A 19625-nucleotide genomic window follows, 5' to 3' on the forward strand; every position below is an offset into this window, starting at 1 on the left:
TATTACTAACAATTAGGATTTTTTTTCTAATGTCCAACCTAAACTTCCTGTGCTGCAAATTAAGCCCATTGCTACTCACCCTATCCTCAGAGGTTAGGGAGAATATTTTTTCTCCCTTCTCCTTAAACAGCTTTTAGATAGATATGCTGGAGGACAGCGATAGGGTCCATAGTGACCTGGACAAATTGGAGGGTTATGCCAGAAGAAATCTGATGCACTTCAACAAGGACAAGTGCACTTAGGCTGGAGGAATCCCATGCACTGTTAAAGGCTAGGGACTGTCTAGCTAAGCAGCAGGTCTACAGAAAAAAGACCAAGTTAATTACAGCAGACAAGAAGCTGGATATGAGTCAACAATTTGCCCTTCTTGCCAACAAGGCTAACAGCATATTGGACTGCATTAGTAGGAGCATTGCTAGCACTGGACATTGTTGCCTCACTGTGTATTGCAATTCAATACTTACAGAAGAGATGAATGCCTCCTGTTCCTCTGTGCTGTTTGCAAATTGCCAGATATCTTCTTTAGTTTCTACACCAGGACTACTCAACTTCAGAAGCTCTGGGGGCCACAATGATACTCACAGCACATGGTGAGGGTTGCAACTTAAGTGTAGTTGCATATACAGTACATGCAAATATATATGCAAATAAAAGCAAATAGCTTCTTTCACACTGATGGGCATGAATACAAAGATTAAGCCTTAGACCGCGGCACCGGACCCAAACATGGCCAGTGTGAGCCAGTCAGCATCTCTCAGGCTCTGTGCACAAGGCTAAGTAGCACTTCCCACATGCCCCAGCACTCCCAGCACCTCCTCCTTGGGGGCTAGAAACGCTGACACTCTGTACCTGCCTGTTCCAGACAGCCCATCTGCTTGCACCTTTCCATGCTCACCCCGCTTGGAAGATGCCTCGCCGTTGTGGAGTGTGTTCCCAGTAGAGGTCATGTTCAAAGGATCCCACCCACGGGCCACGAGTTGAGCACCGCATAAACCCAACCAGACCGCAGGCCGCAAATAAATGGGCCACGGGCCACATGCAGCCCAAAGCCCACATACTGAGTAGCCCTGTTCTACTCTCTTATGCTCTTTCCTCCCCAGTAGCATCTGTGGCAATAATTCCTGAGGATTTTGTTGTCCAATAAGTCTTTGCCATCTCAGTTGGGTAACACAGCACTGATACAGGTGATTCCACATAATACATCAGCTATAGCAGAATGGTCACCAACTTAGAATTCCTGTACAAGCAATTTCTGTGGTCTTCCAGCATATCGCACATCTGAAGAAATGGGTTTTGCCTGCTCTGAGACCACAATAGGTCATTATCATTGTTAGCCATATCTGCTGCATGGTGTATCACTGTATCTAAACACAAAGAAATCACACTCCCTGTCCCTGAAAAATCACAAACTGATGATGATGCAGACTGAAAAACAACAGTCACAGAATCAGGATTCCCCCATCAGTACGTAGCAGATCTATGTAACTTTGTTCTCACACATAATTATTTCCAATTTGGGGACAACATATATCTCCAGATCAGCAGCACAGCCATGGGTACCCGCATGGCCCCACAGTATGCTAACATACTCAGTGGTTTGAGCATTGGCCTGCTAAACCCAGGGTTGTGAGTTCAATCCTTGAGGAGGCCATTTAGGGATTTGGGGCAAAAATTGTCAGGGATGGTACTTGGTCCTGCTGTGAAGGCAGGGGACTGGACTCAATGACCTTTCAAGGTCCCTTCGAGTTCTAGGAGATAGGCAATCTCCATTAATTTTATTTTATCTTTATGGATGACTTAGAACAACGTTTCCTCAGATCCTGTCCCCTTTTACCCCTCCTTTACTTACGCTACATCGATAACATCTTTATGATCTGGACCCATGACCAAGAAACACTGGACGCATTCCACAGAGACTTTAACAACCTATATCCCACCATCAATCTCAGCCTGAACTATTCAACACGAGAGATCCATTTCCTGGACACGACAGTACAAATCACTAATGGAAAATAAAATACCACTCTCTACAGAAAACCCACTGACTGCGACACTTACCTACAGGCCTCCAGCTTCCATCCAGGACACACCATATGATCCTTCGTCTATAGTCAAGCCCTTAGGTACAACCGCATCTGCTCTAATCCCACTGACAGAGACCAGAAACTTCAAGATCTCTACCAAGCATTTGTAAATCTCAATTACCCACAGGGGGAAATAAAAAAACAAATTGAAAGAGCCAGACGAATACCCAGAAACCATCTACTTCAAGATAGGCCCAAGAAAACCAACAATAGAACACCACTTGTCATCACCTATAGCTCCCAACTTAAACCCCTCCAACACATTATCAATAACCTACAACCTATACTGGAACAAGATACTACACTCCGAGAGGCTCTGGGAGACAGACCCATAGTCTCCTATAGACAACCACCTAATCTCAGGAAGATTCTTACCAACAACCACAGGACATACCACGTTAATACCAACCCTGTTGCCAACTTTGTCCACATATTTACTCTGGTGACACCATCACTGGACTTAACCATATCAGTTGTATGATCAAGAACACATATTCCTGTTCATATAATTTATGCCGTCATGTGTCAACAGTGTCCTTCTGCTATGTATATTGGACAGACTTCTCAGACACTTCGCCAAAGAATTAATGCCCACAAATCAGACAACAGGCATCTTCACAAGGAAAAACCAGTTGCTTTTCATTTCAACCTATCTGGACGTAGTCTTAGAGACCTTACTACATGCATCTTACTTCAAAGAGACTTTAACACCAGATTACAGAGGGAAACTTGAGAACTTTCTTTCATGTTTAAATGTGACACTTTACGAATGGGCCTTAACAAAGATGCTAATTACCTTAAGGATTACAAATATAGCTTTCTCACTTATCACCCCTGATTAGCCATTCATTGACTCATGAATAGCTATTCCCGCCCTCGCACTTCCTCACCCCACCTTCTGTACTAAATCTGATTTGTCAATTTAATAATGTGTTCACTTTTTTCATTGTATTTCTTTGGTATACATATGGTCATGCCAATTCTATTCCATAATATGATCTGAGAAAGTGGGTCTGGCCCACGAAAGCTCATCACCTATTAAACCATCTTGTTAGTCTTTAAAGTGCTATATAGTTTTTCCTTTTCATTGTGGTTCAGATATTTTGCCATCGTCCACTCTACCTGATTTTCTAGATGCTGGTCCTGATTTTTTCACCAGTGAAGCTGGTTTGAAACCTTTCTGACCAGCAGCTTTTCCTGCTGCTTTCTTGGCACTCATTTCCCTGGAAAAGAATAGAGGGAAGCAGGTTTCTTATTAACTTTAAAGCACTAATAAGCTCAGCTTTGCATGAGCCAACAGACAGTAAGAAAATTTTTTTAAAAAAGCGACGAGGAGTCCTGTGGCACCTTATAGACTAACTGAAGTGTAGGAGCATAAGCTTTCGTGGGCAAAGACCCACTTTGTCAGATGCAAAAAAATTTTACTGCTGCAAACATGAGTGTATGAGGAGCCTCCATTAACCTCTTGTAACTACAGCCGCTCCCCAAGTTACGACAACCTCCACTTAAGAACATCTACCCTTACGACCAAAGCGGTCGTAAATGCGGATCTGAGTTACGAACGGTGATCCATGCTTACGAACAGAGCAGTCACCATGTAACTCTATGGGATCCGAGTTACAAACACTTGGTCCGTAACTCCTTCGTAACTGGGGAAGTGGTTGCATTTGAAACATACTCAGTTTCTTTTTTTTTCCTCCCCTCCTTTTTTCTCGTTTTTTCCTTCCCCCTTCCAGTTCCTTTATTTACTCTTGGCTCTGGACTTCTAAAACTCCTATCATCTGAAGAAGTGGGTTGTGCTCATGATATCATCTACACGTTTGTTAGTCTTCAAGGTGCTACTAGAAGATTGGTTGTTTTTCACGTTTTTCCTGTTGCAGACTAACTCTCTGAAGCTCGTGGCATGGACAGGACGGGGGCGGGGGCGGGGTTGCGTTGTGGGATATCGAGGTTCGTGTCCCTCCCCACCCCCGTTTGCACGTGGAAGCGTCTTACAAGCCGACGAGCTGCTGGGATGAAAAGCCCCCAAAGGCGCAGTGAGGAGCCTGCGCGAGTGTCGGGGCGCGCTGGGCAAGGACAAGGCGCTGCGGGAAGAGCGCCGCCTCGACAGCCCCAAACGGCGCTTTCTCGGGCAGCAAAGCGCGACAGGCCCGTAGCGCCTCTGCCACGCGCCTCCGGGCGGGGCCAGCGAGCCCGCCCCACTCACTGTGTCCGCTGCTGGCCAACGGCCGCCCCAACCGTCACCGGGCAACGGCCACGCCGGAAGTGCGCGGTTCCCATGCGGAAGTGAAAGGGCGAGAGTGACCACTACGTCGGGACATGCTCCAGCACCCGCCCCTCACCCCCCACACACGTACCAAGCGCTCCCAGGTAGCCGCCGCCATTTCCTACGGCCTGCCGGGCCGGCGCGCGTACCTGTCCCCCTCCCGCACAGGTACCCCCCCGCCATTTCCTACGGCCTGCCGGGCCGGCGCGCGTACCTGTCCCCCTCCCTCACAGGTACCCCCCCGCCATTTCCTTCTTCCTGCTGGGCCACTGCGGTACCTGTGCCCCTCCCCCCTCCCGCACAGGTACCCCCCCGCCATTTCCTTCTTCCTGCTGGGCCACTGTGGTACCTGTCCCCCTCCCCGCTCCCGCACAGGTACCCCCCCGCCATTTCCTACGGCCTGCCGGGCCGGCGCGCGTACCTGTCCCCTTCCCCCCTCCCGCACAGGTACCCCCCCGCCATTTCCTACGGCCTGCCGGGCCGGCGCGCGTACCTGTGCCCCTCCCCCCTCCCGCACAGGTACCCCCCGCCATTTCCTTCAGCCTGCTGGGCCACTGTGGTACCTGTGCCCCTCCCCCTCCCGCACAGGTACCCCCCGCCATTTCCTTCAGCCTACTGGGCCACTGTGGTACCTGTGCCCCTCCCCCTCCCGCACAGGTACCCCCCGCCATTTCCTTCAGCCTACTGGGCCACTGTGGTACCTGTGCCCCTCCCCCTCCCGCACAGGTACCCCCCCGCCATTTCCTTCAGCCTGCTGGGCCACTGCGGTACCTGTCCCCCTCCCCCCTCCCGCACAGGTACCCCCCGCCATTTCCTTCTTCCTGCTGGGCCACTGTGGTACCTGTGCCCCTCCCCCCTCCCGCACAGGTACCCCCCGCCATTTCCTTCAGCCTGCTGGGCCATTGTGGTACCTGTGCCCCTCCCCCTTCCGCACAGGTACCCCCCGCCATTTCCTTCAGCCTGCTGGGCCACTGCGGTACCTGTGCCCCTCCCCCCTCCCGCACAGGTACCCCCCGCCATTTCCTTCAGCCTGCTGGGCCACTGCGGTACCTGTGCCCCTCCCCCCTCCCGCACAGGTACCCCCCGCCATTTCCTTCGTCCTGCTGGGCCACTGTGGTACCTGTGCCCCTCCCCCTCCCGCACAGGTACCCCCCGCCATTTCCTTCAGCCTGCTGGGCCACTGCGGTACCTGTGCCCCTCCCCCCTCCCGCACAGGTACCCCCCGCCATTTCCTTCGTCCTGCTGGGCCACTGCGGTACCTGTGCCCCTCCCCCCTCCCGCACAGGTACCCCCCCGCCATTTCCTTCAGCCTGCTGGGCCACTGTGGTACCTGTGCCACTCCCCCTCCCGCACAGGTACCCCCCCGCCATTTCCTTCAGCCTGCTGGGCCACTGTGGTACCTGTGCCCCTCCCCCTCCCGCACAGGTATCCCCCCGCCATTTCCTTCAGCCTGCTGGGCCACTGGGGTACCTGTCCCCCTCCCCCCTCCCGCACAGGTACCCCCCGCCATTTCCTTCAGCCTACTGGGCCACTGGGGTACCTGTGCCCCTCCCCCCTCCCGCACAGGTACCCCCCGCCATTTCCTTCAGCCTACTGGGCCACTGGGGTACCTGTCCCCCTCCCCCCTCCCGAACAGGTACCCCCCCGCCATTTCCTTCGTCCTGCTGGGCCACTGTGGTACCTGTGCCCCTCCCCGCTCCCGCACAGGTACTCCCCGCCATTTCCTTCGTCCTGCTGGGCCATTGTGGTACCTGTACCCCTCCCCCCTCCCGCAAAGGTACCCCCCCGCCATTTCCTTCTTCCTGCTGGGCCACTGCGGTACCTGTCCCCCTCCCTCCTCCCGCACAGATACCCCCCCGCCATTTCCTTCAGCCTGCCGGGCCGGCGCGCGTACCTGTGCCCCTCCCCCTTCCCGCACAGGTACCCCCCCGCCATTTCCTTCTTCCTGCTGGGCCACTGCGGTACCTGTCCCCCTCCCCCCTCCCGCACAGGTACCCCCCCCCGCCATTTCCTTCGTCCTGCTGGGCCACTGTGGTACCTGTCCCCCTCCCCACTCCCGCACAGGTACCCCCCCGCGATTTCCTTCAGCCTGCTGGGCCACTGTGGTACCTGTCCCCCTCCCCCGTCCCGCACAGGTACCCCCCTGCCATTTCCTTCAGCCTGCTGGGGCACTGCGATACCTGTCCCCCTCCCCCGCTCCCGCACAGGTACCAGCCGCCATTTCCTTCATCCTGCTGGGCCACTGTGGTACCTGTCCCCCTCCCCCGTCCCGCACAGGTACCCCCCCGCCATTTCCTTCAGCCTGCTGGGCCACTGCGGTACCTGTCCCCCTCCCCCCTCCCGCACAGGTACCCCCCCGCCATTTCCTTCAGCCTGCTGGGCCACTGTGGTACCTGTCCCCCTCCCCCGTCCCGCACAGGTACCCCCCCGCCATTTCCTTCAGCCTGCTGGGCCACTGCGGTACCTGTCCCCCTCCCCCCTCCCGCACAGGTACCCCCCCGCCATTTCCTTCAGCCTGCTGGGCCACTGCAGTACCTGTCCCCCGCTCCCGCACAGGTACCAGCAGCCATTTCCTTCAGCCTGCTGGGCCACTGTGGTACCTGTCCCCCTCCCCGCTCCCGCACAGGTACCCCCCCGCCATTTCCTTCGTCCTGCTGGGCCACTGTGGTACCTGTCCCCCTCCCTCCTCCCGCACAGGTACCCCCCCCCCCGCCATTTCCTTCGTCCTGCTGGGCCACTGTGGTACCTGTGCCCCTCCCCCCTCCCGCACAGGTACCCCCACCCATTTCCTTCGTCCTGCTGGGCCACTGTGGTACCTGTCCCCCTCCCCCCTCCCGCACAGGTACCCCCCCGCCATTTCCTTCAGCCTGCTGGGCCACTGTGGTACCTGTCCCCCTCCCCATTCCCGCACAGGTACCCCCCCGCCATTTCCTTCAGCCTGCTGGGCCACTGTGGTACCTGTGCCCCTTCCCCCCTCCCGCACAGGTACCCCCCCGCCATTTCCTTCGTCCTGCTGGGCCACTGTGGTACCTGTCCCCCTCCTCCCTCCCGCACAGGTACCCCCCGCCATTTCCTTCTTCCTGCTGGGCCACTGTGGTACCTGTCCCCCTCCCCCCTCCCGCACAGGTACCCCCCGCCATTTCCTTCTTCCTGCTGGGCCACTGTGGTACCTGTCCCCCTCCCCTCTCCCGCACAGGTACCCCCCCGCCATTTCCTTCGTCCTGCTGGGCCACTGCGGTACCTGTGCCCCTCCCCCCTCCCGCACAGGTACCCCCCCGCCATTTCCTTCAGCCTGCTGGGCCACTATGGTACCTGTCCCCCTCCCCCCTCCCGCACAGGTACCCCCCGCCATTTCCTTCGTCCTGCTGGGCCACTGCGGTACCTGTGCCCCTCCCCCCTCCCGCACAGGTACCCCCCCCGCCATTTCCTTCGTCCTGCTGGGCCACTGTGGTACCTGTCCCCCTCTCCGCTCCCGCACAGGTACCCCCCCCGCCATTTCCTTCTTCCTGCTGGGCCACGGCGATACCCTTCCCCCTCCCCCCTCCCGCAAAGGTACCCCCCCCGCCATTTCCTTCTTCCTGCTGCGCCACTGTGGTACCTGTGCTGCTCCCCCCCCCCCCGCACAGGTACCCCCCGCCATTTCCTTCTTCCTGCTGGGCCACTGTGGTACCTGTCCCCCTCCCTCCTCCCGCATAGTTACCCCCCCGCCATTTCCTTCTTCCTGCTGGGCCACTGTGGTACCTGTCCCCCTCCCCCCTCCCGCACAGGTACCCCCCCTCCATTTCCTTCTTCCTGCTGGGCCACTGTGGTACCTGTCCCCCTCCCCCCTCCCGCACAGGTACCCCCCCGCCATTTCCTTCAGCCTGCTGGGCCACTGTGGTACCTGTGCCCCTCCCCCCTCCCGCACAGGTACCCCCCCGCCATTTCCTTCAGCCTGCTGGGCCACTGTGGTACCTGTCTCCCTCCCCCCTCCCGCACAGGTACCCCCCCGCCATTTCCTTCTTCCTGCTGGGCCACTGTGGTACCTGTCCCCCTCCTCCCTCCCGCACAGGTACCCCCCCGCCATTTCCTTCAGCCTGCTGGGCCACTGTGGTACCTGTGCCCCTCCCCCCTCCCGCACAGGTACCCCCCTGCCATTTCCTTCAGCCTGCTGGGCCATTGTGGTACCTGTCTCCCTCTCCCCTCCCGCACAGGTACCCCCCCGCCATTTCCTTCAGCCTGCTGGGCCATTGTGGTACCTTTCCCCCTGCACCCTCCCGCACAGGTACCCCCCCGCCATTTCCTTCTTCCTGCTGGGCCACTGTGGTACCTGTGCCCCTCCCCCCTCCCGCACAGGTACCCCCCGCAATTTCCTTCGTCCTGCTGGGCCACTGTGGTACCTGTCCCCCTCCCCGCTCCCGCACAGGTACCCCCCCGCCATTTCCTTCTTCCTGCTGGGCCACTGTGGTACCTGTGCCCCTCCCCCCTCCCGCACAGGTACCCCCCGCCATTTCCTTCAGCCTGCTGGGCCACTGTGGTACCTGTCCCCCTCCACCCTCCCGCACAGGTACCCCCCCGCCATTTCCTTCAGCCTGCTGGGCCACTATGGTACCTGTCCCCCTCCCCCCTCCCGCACAGGTACCCCCCCGCCATTTCCTTCGTCCTGCTGGGCCACTGTGCTACCTGTCCCCCTCCCCCCTCCCGCACAGGTACCCCCCCGACATTTCCTTCAGCCTGCTGGGCCACTGTGGTACCTGTCCCCCTCCACCCTCCCGCACAGGTACCCCCCCCGCCATTTCCTTCAGCCTGCTGGGCCACTGTGGTACCTGTCCCCCTCCCCCCTCCCGCACAGGTACCCCCCCGCCATTTCCTTCGTCCTGCTGGGCCACTGTGGTACCTGTGCCCCTCCCCACTCCCGCACAGGTACCCCCCCGCCATTTCCTTCTTCCTGCTGGGCCACTGTGGTACCTGTCCCCCTTCCCCCTCCCGCACAGGTACCCCCCCCCGCCATTTCCTTCAGCCTGCTGGGCCACTGTGGTACCTGTCCCCCTCCTCCCTCCCGCACAGGTACCCCCCCGCCATTTCCTTCAGCCTGCTGGGCCACTGTGGTACCTGTGCCCCTCCCCCCTCCCGCACAGGTACCCCCCTGCCATTTCCTTCAGCCTGCTGGGCCATTGTGGTACCTGTCTCCCTCCCCCCTCCCGCACAGGTACCCCCCCGCCATTTCCTTCAGCCTGCTGGGCCATTGTGGTACCTTTCCCCCTGCACCCTCCCGCACAGGTACCCCCCCGCCATTTCCTTCTTCCTGCTGGGCCACTGTGGTACCTGTGCCCCTCCCCCCTCCCGCACAGGTACCCCCCCGCCATTTCCTTCAGCCTGCTGGGCCACTGTGGTACCTGTCCCCCTCCCCCCTCCCGCACAGGTACCCCCCCGCCATTTCCTTCGTCCTGCTGGGCCACTGTGGTACCTGTCCCCCTCTCCGCTCCCGCACAGGTACCCCCCCCCGCCATTTCCTTCTTCCTGCTGGGCCACTGCGATACCCTTCCCCCTCCCCCCTCCCGCACAGGTACCCCCCCCGCCATTTCCTTCTTCCTGCTGGGCCACTGTGGTACCTGTGCTGCTCCCCCCCCCCCGCACAGGTACCCCCCGCCATTTCCTTCTTCCTGCTGGGCCACTGTGGTACCTGTCCCCCTCCCTCCTCCCGCATAGTTACCCCCCCGCCATTTCCTTCTTCCTGCTGGGCCACTGTGGTACCTGTCCCCCTCCCCCCTCCCGCACACGTACCCCCCCTCCATTTCCTTCTTCCTGCTGGGCCACTGTGGTACCTGTCCCCCTCCCCCCTCCCGCACAGGTACCCCCCCGCCATTTCCTTCAGCCTGCTGGGCCACTGTGGTACCTGTGCCCCTCCCCCCTCCCGCACAGGGACCCCCCCGCCATTTCCTTCAGCCTGCTGGGCCACTGTGGTACCTGTGCCCCTCCCCCCTCCCGCACAGGGACCCCCCCGCCATTTCCTTCAGCCTGCTGGGCCACTGTGGTACCTGTCCCCCTCCCCCCTCCCGCACAGGTACCCCCCGCCATTTCCTTCTTCCTGCTGGGCCACTGTGGTACCTGTCTCCCTCCCCCCTCCCGCACAGGTACCCCCCGCCATTTCCTTCTTCCTGCTGGGCCACTGTGGTACCTGTCCCCCTCCTCCCTCCCGCACAGGTACCCCCCCGCCATTTCCTTCAGCCTGCTGGGCCACTGTGGTACCTGTGCCTCTCCCCCCTCCCGCACAGGTACCCCCCTGCCATTTCCTTCAGCCTGCTGGGCCATTGTGGTACCTGTCTCCCTCTCCCCTCCCGCACAGGTACCCCCCCGCCATTTCCTTCAGCCTGCTGGGCCATTGTGGTACCTTTCCCCCTGCACCCTCCCGCACAGGTACCCCCCCGCCATTTCCTTCTTCCTGCTGGGCCACTGTGGTACCTGTGCCCCTCCCCCCTCCCGCACAGGTACCCCCCGCAATTTCCTTCGTCCTGCTGGGTCACTGTGGTACCTGTCCCCCTCCCCGCTCCCGCACAGGTACCCCCCCGCCATTTCCTTCTTCCTGCTGGGCCACTGTGGTACCTGTGCCCCTCCCCCCTCCCGCACAGGTACCCCCCGCCATTTCCTTCAGCCTGCTGGGACACTGTGGTACCTGTCCCCCTCCACCCTCCCGCACAGGTACCCCCCCGCCATTTCCTTCAGCCTGCTGGGCCACTATGGTACCTGTCCCCCTCCCCCCTCCCGCACAGGTACCCCCCCGCCATTTCCTTCGTCCTGCTGGGCCACTGTGCTACCTGTCCCCCTCCCCCCTCCCGCACAGGTACCCCCCCGACATTTCCTTCAGCCTGCTGGGCCACTGTGGTACCTGTCCCCCTCCACCCTCCCGCACAGGTACCCCCCCGCCATTTCCTTCAGCCTGCTGGGCCACTGTGGTACCTGTCCCCCTCCCCCCTCCCGCACAGGTACCCCCCCGCCATTTCCTTCGTCCTGCTGGGCCACTGTGGTACCTGTGCCCCTCCCCACTCCCGCACAGGTACCCCCCCGCCATTTCCTTCTTCCTGCTGGGCCACTGTGGTACCTGTCCCCCTTCCCCCTCCCGCACAGGTACCCCCCCCGCCATTTCCTTCAGCCTGCTGGGCCACTGTGGTACCTGTCCCCCTCCTCCCTCCCGCACAGGTACCCCCCCGCCATTTCCTTCAGCCTGCTGGGCCACTGTGGTACCTGTGCCCCTCCCCCCTCCCGCACAGGTACCCCCCTGCCATTTCCTTCAGCCTGCTGGGCCATTGTGGTACCTGTCTCCCTCCCCCCTCCCGCACAGGTACCCCCCCCGCCATTTCCTTCAGCCTGCTGGGCCATTGTGGTACCTTTCCCCCTGCACCCTCCCGCACAGGTACCCCCCCCGCCATTTCCTTCTTCCTGCTGGGCCACTGTGGTACCTGTGCCCCTCCCCCCTCCCGCACAGGTACCCCCCCCGCCATTTCCTTCAGCCTGCTGGGCCACTGTGGTACCTGTCCCCCTCCCCCCTCCCGCACAGGTACCCCCCCGCCATTTCCTTCGTCCTGCTAGGCCACTGTGGTACCTGTCCCCCTCTCCGCTCCCGCACAGGTACCCCCCCCCGCCATTTCCTTCTTCCTGCTGGGCCACTGCGATACCCTTCCCCCTCCCCCCTCCCGCACAGGTACCCCCCCCGCCATTTCCTTCTTCCTGCTGGGCCACTGTGGTACCTGTGCTGCTCCCCCCCCCCCGCACAGGTACCCCCCGCCATTTCCTTCTTCCTGCTGGGCCACTGTGGTACCTGTCCCCCTCCCTCCTCCCGCATAGTTACCCCCCCGCCATTTCCTTCTTCCTGCTGGGCCACTGTGGTACCTGTCCCCCTCCCCCCTCCCGCACACGTACCCCCCCTCCATTTCCTTCTTCCTGCTGGGCCACTGTGGTACCTGTCCCCCTCCCCCCTCCCGCACAGGTACCCCCCCGCCATTTCCTTCAGCCTGCTGGGCCACTGTGGTACCTGTGCCCCTCCCCCCTCCCGCACAGGGACCCCCCCGCCATTTCCTTCAGCCTGCTGGGCCACTGTGGTACCTGTGCCCCTCCCCCCTCCCGCACAGGGACCCCCCCCGCCATTTCCTTCAGCCTGCTGGGCCACTGTGGTACCTGTCCCCCTCCCCCCTCCTGCACAGGTACCCCCCGCCATTTCCTTCTTCCTGCTGGGCCACTGTGGTACCTGTCCCCCTCCCCCCTCCCGCACAGGTACCCCCCGCCATTTCCTTCTTCCTGCTGGGCCACTGTGGTACCTGTGCCCCTCCCCCCTCCCGCACAGGGACCCCCCCGCCATTTCCTTCAGCCTGCTGGGCCACTGTGGTACCTGTCTCCCTCCCCCCTCCCGCACAGGTACCCCCCCGCCATTTCCTTCTTCCTGCTGGGCCACTGTGGTACCTGTCCCCCTCCTCCCTCCCGCACAGGTACCCCCCCGCCATTTCCTTCAGCCTGCTGGGCCACTGTGGTAGCTGTGCCCCTCCCCCCTCCCGCACAGGTACCCCCCCGCCATTTCCTTCAGCCTGCTGGGCCACTGTGGTACCTGTCTCCCTCCCCTCTCCCGCACAGGTACCCCCCCCCGCCATTTCCTTCGGCCTGCCGGGCCACTGCGGTACCTGTCCCCCTCCCCCCTTCCGCACAGGTACCCCCCCGCCATTTCCTTCAGCCTCCTGGGCCACTGTGGTACCTGTCCCCCTCCCCCCTCCCGCACAGGTACCACCCGCCATTTCCTTCATCCTGCTGGGCCACAGCGGTACCTGTCCCCCTCCCCCCTCCCGCACAGGTACCACCCGCCATTTCCTTCGTCCTGCTGGGCCACTGTGGTACCTGTCCCCCTCCCCCCTTCCGCACAGGTACCCCCCCGCCATTTCCTTCGTCCTGCTGGGCCACTGCGGTACCTGTCCCCCTCCCCCCTCCCGCACAGGTACCACCCGCCATTTCCTTCGTCCTGCTGGGCCACTGCGGTACCTGTGCCCCTCCCCGCTCCCGCATAGGTTCCCCCCCGCCATTTCCTTCGCCCTGCTGGGCCAGTGCGGTACCTGTGCCCCTCCCCCCTCCCGCACAGGTACCCCCCCGCCATTTCCTTCGTCCTGCTGGGCCACTGTGGTACCTGTCCCCCTCTCCGCTCCCACACAGATACCCCCCCCGCCATTTCCTTCAGCCTGCTGGGCCACTGCGGTACCTGTGCCCCTCCCCCCTCCCGCACAGGTACCCCCCCGCCATTTCCTTCTTCCTGCTGGGCCACTGCGATACCTGTCCCCCTCCCCCCTCCCGCACAGGTACCCCCCCCCCCGCCATTTCCTTCTTCCTGCTGGGCCACTGTGGTACCTGTGCTGCTCCCCCCCCCCGCACAGGTACCCCCTGCCATTTCCTTCTTCCTGCTGGGCCACTGTGGTACCTGTCCCCCTCCCCCCTCCCGCACAGGTACCCCCCCCGCCATTTCCTTCAGCCTGCTGGGCCACTGTGGTACCTGTGCCCCTCCCCCCTCCCACACAGGGACCCCCCCGCCATTTCCTTCAGCCTGCTGGGCCACTGTGGTACCTGTCTCCCTCCCCCCTCCCGCACAGGTCCCCCCCGCCATTTCCTTCTTCCTGCTGGGCCACTGTGGTACCTGTGCCCCTCCCCCCTCCCGCACAGGTACCCCCCCGCCATTTCCTTCAGCCTGCTGGGCCATTGTGGTACCTTTCCCCCTGCACCCTCCCGCACAGGTACCCCCCCGCCATTTCCTTCTTCCTGCTGGGGCACTGTGGTACCTGTGCCCCTCCCCCCTCCCGCACAGGTACCCCCCCGCCATTTCCTTCAGCCTGCTGGGCCACTGTGGTACCTGTCCCCCTCCACCCTCCCGCACAGGTACCCCCCCCGCCATTTCCTTCAGCCTGCTGGGCCACTGTGGTACCTGTCCCCCTTCCGCCTCCCGCACAGGTACCCCCCCGCCATTTCCTTCGTCCTGCTGGGCCACTGTGGTACCTGTCCCCCTCCCCCCTCCCGCACAGGTACCCCCCCGCCATTTCCTTCGTCCTGCTGGGCCACTGTGGTACCTGTCCCCCTCCCTCCTCCCGCACAGGTACCCCCCCGCCATTTCCTTCTTCCTGCAGGGCCACTGTGGTACCTGTGCCCCTCCCCACTCCCGCACAGGTACCCCCCCGCCATTTCCTTCTTCCTGCTGGGCCACTGTGGTACCTGTGCCCCTCCCCCCTCCCGCACAGGTACCCCCCCGCCATTTCCTTCGTCCTGCTAGGCCACTGTGGTACCTGTCCCCCTTCCCCCTCCCGCACAGGTACCCCCCCGCCATTTCCTTCTTCCTGCTGGGCCACTGTGGTACCTGTCCCGCTCCCCAGTCCCGCACAGGTACCCCCCCGCCATTTCCTTCGTCCTGCTGGGCCACTGTGGTACCTGTGCCCCTCCCCCCTCCCGCAGAGGTACCCCCCGCAATTTCCTTCAGCCTCCTGGGCCACTGCGGTACCTGTCCCCCTCCCCGCTCCCGCACAGGTACCCCCCCGCCATTTCCTTCTTCCTGCTGGGCCACTGTGGTACCTGTGCCCCTCCCCCCTCCCGCACAGGTACCCCCCCGCCATTTCTTTCAGCCTGCTGGGCCACTGCGGTACCTGTCCCCCTCTCCCCTCCTGCACAGGTACCCCCCCGCCAGTTCCTTCGTCCTGCTGGGCCACTGTGGTACCTGTCTCCCTCCCCCCTCCCGCACAGGTACCCCCCGCCATTTCCTTCGTCCTGCTGGGCCACTGTGGTACCTGTCCCCCTCCCCCCTCCCGCACAGGTACCCCCCCGCCATTTCCTTCGTCCTGCTGGGCCACTGCGGTACCTGTCCCCCTCCCCGCTCCCGCACAGGTACCCCCCGCCATTTCCTTCAGCCTGCTGGGCCACTGGGGTACCTGTGCCCCTCCCCCCTCCCGCACAGGTACCCCCCCGCCATTTCCTTCGTCCTGCTGGGCCACTGTGGTACCTGTTCCCCTCCCTCCTCCCGCACAGGTACCCCCCTGCCATTTCCTTCTTCCTGCTGGGCCACTGTGGTACCTGTGCCCCTCCCCACTCCCGCACAGGTACCCCCCCGCCATTTCCTTCGTCCTGCTGGGCCACTGTGGTACCTGTCCCCCTCCCCCCTCCCCCCTCCCGCACAGGTACCCCCCCGCCATTTCCTTCTTCCTGGTGGGCCACTGTGGTACCTGTCCCGATCCCCACTCCCGCACAGGTACCCCCCCCCGCCATTTCCTTCTTCCTGCTGGGCCACTGTGGTACCTGTGCCCCTCCCCCCTCCCGCACAGGTACCCCCCGCAATTTCCTTCAGCCTGCTGGGCCACTGCGGTACCTGTCCCCCTCCCCGCTCCCGCACAGGTACCCCCCCGCCATTTCCTTCTTCCTGCTGGGCCACTGTGGTACCTGTGCCCCTCCCTGCTCCCGCACAGGTACCCCCCCGCCATTTCCTTCGTCCTGCTGGGCCACTGGGGTACCTGTCCCCCTCTCCCCTCCCGCACAGGTACCCCCCCGCCATTTCCTTCTTCCTGCTGGGCCACTGTGGTACCTGTCCCCCTTCCCCCCTCCCGCACAGGTACCCCCTGCCATTTCCTTCGTCCTGCTGGGCCACTGTGGTACCTGTCCCCCTCCACCCTCCCGCACAGGTATCCCCCCGCCATTTCCTTCAGCCTGCTGGGCCATTGTGGTACCTGTCCCCCTCCCCCCTCCCGCACAGGTACCCCCCCGCCATTTCCTTCTTCCTGCTGGGCCACTGTGGTACCTGTGCCCCTCCCTCCTCCCGCACAGGTACCCCCCGCCATTGCCTTCAGCCTGCCGGGCCACTGCGGTACCTGTCCCCCTCCCCTCTTCCGTACAGGTACCCCCCCCCGCCATTTCCTTCAGCCTGCTGGGCCACTGTGGTACCTGTCCCCCTCCCCTCTCCCGCACAGGTACCCCCCCCCGCCATTTCCTTCGGCCTGCCGGGCCACTGCGGTACCTGTCCCCCCTCCCCCCTTCCGCACAGGTACCCCCCCGCCATTTCCTTCAGCCTCCTGGGCCACTGTGGTACCTGTCCCCCTTCCCCCTCCCGCACAGGTACCACCCGCCATTTCCTTCATCCTGCTGGGCCACAGCGGTACCTGTCCCCCTCCCCCCTCCCGCACAGGTACCACCCGCCATTTCCTTCGTCCTGCTGGGCCACTGTGGTACCTGTCCCCCCTCCCCCCTTCCGCACAGGTACCCCCCCGCCATTTCCTTCGTCCTGCTGGGCCACTGCGGTACCTGTCCCCCTCCCCCCCTCCCGCACAGGTACCACCCGCCATTTCCTTCGTCCTGCTGGGCCACTGCGGTACCTGTGCCCCTCCCCGCTCCCGCATAGGTTCCCCCCCGCCATTTCCTTCGTCCTGCTGGGCCAGTGCGGTACCTGTGCCCCTCCCCCCTCCCGCACAGGTACCCCCCCGCCATTTCCTTCGTCCTGCTGGGCCACTGTGGTACCTGTCCCCCTTCCCCCTCCCGCACAGGTACCCCCCCGCCATTTCCTTCAGCCTGCTGGGCCACTGTGGTACCTGTCCCCCTCTCCGCTCCCACACAGATACCCCCCCCCGCCATTTCCTTCAGCCTGCTGGGCCACTGCGGTACCTGTCCCCCTCCCCCGTCCCGCACAGGTACCCCCCCGCCATTTCCTTCTTCCTGCTGGGCCACTGCGATACCTGTCCCCCTCCCCCCTCCCGCACAGGTACCCCCCCCCCGCCATTTCCTTCTTCCTGCTGGGCCACTGTGGTACCTGTGCTGCTCCCCCCCCCCCGCACAGGTACCCCCTGCCATTTCCTTCTTCCTGCTGGGCCACTGTGGTACCTGTCCCCCTCCCTCCTCCCGCACAGGTACCCCCCCGCCATTTCCTTCTTCCTGCTGGGCCACTGTGGTACCTGTCCCCCTCCCCCCTCCCGCACAGGTACCCCCCCGCCATTTCCTTCAGCCTGCTGGGCCACTGTGGTACCTGTGCCCCTCCCCCCTCCCACACAGGGACCCCCCCGCCATTTCCTTCAGCCTGCTGGGCCACTGTGGTACCTGTCTCCCTCCCCCCTCCCGCACAGGTCCCCCCCGCCATTTCCTTCTTCCTGCTGGGGCACTGTGGTACCTGTGCCCCTCCCCCCTCCCGCACAGGTACCCCCCCGCCATTTCCTTCAGCCTGCTGGGCCACTGTGGTACCTGTCCCCCTCCACCCTCCCGCACAGGTACCCCCCCGCCATTTCCTTCAGCCTGCTGGGCCACTGTGGTACCTGTCCCCCTTCCGCCTCCCGCACAGGTACCCCCCCGCCATTTCCTTCGTCCTGCTGGGCCACTGTGGTACCTGTCCCCCTCCCCCCTCCCGCACAGGTACCCCCCCCGCCATTTCCTTCGTCCTGCTGGGCCACTGTGGTACCTGTCCCCCTCCCTCCTCCCGCACAGGTACCCCCCCGCCATTTCCTTCTTCCTGCAGGGCCACTGTGGTACCTGTGCCCCTCCCCACTCCCGCACAGGTACCCCCCCGCCATTTCCTTCTTCCTGCTGGGCCACTGTGGTACCTGTGCCCCTCCCCCCTCCCGCACAGGTACCCCCCCACAATTTCCTTCAGCCTCCTGGGCCACTGCGGTACCTGTCCCCCTCCCCGCTCCCGCACAGGTACCCCCCCGCCATTTCCTTCTTCCTGCTGGGCCACTGTGGTACCTGTGCCCCTCCCCCCTCCCGCACAGGTACCCCCCCCGCCATTTCTTTCAGCCTGCTGGGCCACTGCGGTACCTGTCCCCCCTCTCCCCTCCTGCACAGGTACCCCCCCGCCAGTTCCTTCGTCCTGCTGGGCCACTGTGGTACCTGTCTCCCTCCCCCCTCCCGCACAGGTACCCCCCCGCCATTTCCTTCGTCCTGCTGGGCCACTGTGGTACCTGTCCCCCTCCCCCCTCCCGCACAGGTACCCCCCCGCCATTTCCTTCGTCCTGCTGGGCCACTCCGGTACCTGTCCCCCTCCCCGCTCCCGCACAGGTACCCCCCGCCATTTCCTTCAGCCTGCTGGGCCACTGGGGTACCTGTGCCCCTCCCCCCTCCCGCACAGGTACCCCCCCGCCATTTCCTTCGTCCTGCTGGGCCACTGTGGTACCTGTTCCCCTCCCTCCTCCCGCACAGGTACCCCCCTGCCATTTCCTTCTTCCCGCTGGGCCACTGTGGTACCTGTGCCCCTCCCCACTCCCGCACAGGTACCCCCCCCGCCATTTCCTTCGTCCTGCTGGGCCACTGTGGTACCTGTCCCCCTCCCCCCTCCCCCCTCCCGCACAGGTACCCCCCCGCCATTTCCTTCTTCCTGGTGGGCCACTGTGGTACCTGTCCCGATCCCCACTCCCGCACAGGTACCCCCCCCCCGCCATTTCCTTCTTCCTGCTGGGCCACTGTGGTACCTGTGCCCCTCCCCCCTCCCGCACAGGTACCCCCCGCAATTTCCTTCAGCCTGCTGGGCCACTGCGGTACCTGTCCCCCTCCCCGCTCCCGCACAGGTACCCCCCCGCCATTTCCTTCTTCCTGCTGGGCCACTGTGGTACCTGTGCCCCTCCCCGCTCCCGCACAGGTACCCCCCCGCCATTTCCTTCAGCCTGCTGGGCCACTGGGGTACCTGTCCCCCTCTCCCCTCCCGCACAGGTACCCCCCCGCCATTTCCTTCTTCCTGCTGGGCCACTGTGGTACCTGTCCCCCTCCCCCCTCCCGCACAGGTACCCCCTGCCATTTCCTTCGTCCTGCTGGGCCACTGTGGTACCTGTCCCCCTCCCCCCTCCCGCACAGGTACCCCCCCCGCCATTTCCTTCGTCCTGCTGGGCCACTGCGGTACCTGTCCCCCTCCCCGCTCCCGCACAGGTACCCCCCGCCATTTCCTTCAGCCTGCTGGGCCACTGTGGTACCTGTGCCCCTCCCCCCTCCTGCACAGGTACCCCCCGTCATTTCCTTCTTCCTGCTGGGCCACTGTGGTACCTGTGCCCCTCCCCCCTCCCGCACAGGTACCCCCCGCCATTTCCTTCTTCCTGCTGGGCCACTGTGGTACCTGTGCCCCTCCCCCCTCCTGCACAGGTACCCCCCGCCATTTCCTTCTTCCTGCTGGGCCACTGTGGTACCTGTCCCCCTTCCCCCCTCCCGCACAGGTACCCCCCCGCCATTTCCTTCTTCCTGCTGGGCCACTGTGGTACCTGTCCCCCTCCCCTCTCCCGCACAGGTACCCCCCGCCATTTCCTTCTTCCTGCTGGGCCACTGTGGTACCT

At 62.9% G+C, this 19625-nt stretch overlaps 1 protein-coding gene and 1 long non-coding RNA gene across 12 annotated transcripts in view; one reads left to right on the plus strand and one right to left on the minus strand.

Moving 5' to 3' along the window:
- Window positions 1–4379, minus strand: part of IQANK1 (IQ motif and ankyrin repeat containing 1) — a 172959-nt gene extending 168580 nt beyond the window's left edge. For 9 of the 11 annotated variants that reach the window (XM_075919896.1, XM_075919900.1, XM_075919904.1 and 6 more), the window contains exons 1-2: window positions 4291–4379; window positions 3207–3307 (exon numbers count right to left, since the gene is read on the minus strand). In XM_075919896.1, coding sequence (XP_075776011.1) covers window positions 3207–3307; window positions 4291–4364 — 175 coding nt within the window. In that variant the 5' untranslated portion in view covers window positions 4365–4379. Of the gene's footprint in view, window positions 1–3206; window positions 3308–4079; window positions 4222–4290 lie in introns of those variants that run through there. The other 2 variants (XM_075919898.1, XM_075919907.1) reach the window with 2 other exon arrangements.
- The window catches only part of LOC142826886 (uncharacterized), a 29230-nt gene continuing 13828 nt past the window's right edge, over window positions 4224–19625 (plus strand). The window contains exon 1 of the long non-coding RNA XR_012901149.1: window positions 4224–4454. This is a non-coding gene — a long non-coding RNA (uncharacterized LOC142826886). The remainder of the gene's footprint in view (window positions 4455–19625) is intronic.

The sequence above is a fragment of the Pelodiscus sinensis genome, chromosome 2 (genome assembly GCF_049634645.1).
Source record: "Pelodiscus sinensis isolate JC-2024 chromosome 2, ASM4963464v1, whole genome shotgun sequence".
NCBI classification, from domain to species: Eukaryota; Metazoa; Chordata; order Testudines; family Trionychidae; genus Pelodiscus; species Pelodiscus sinensis.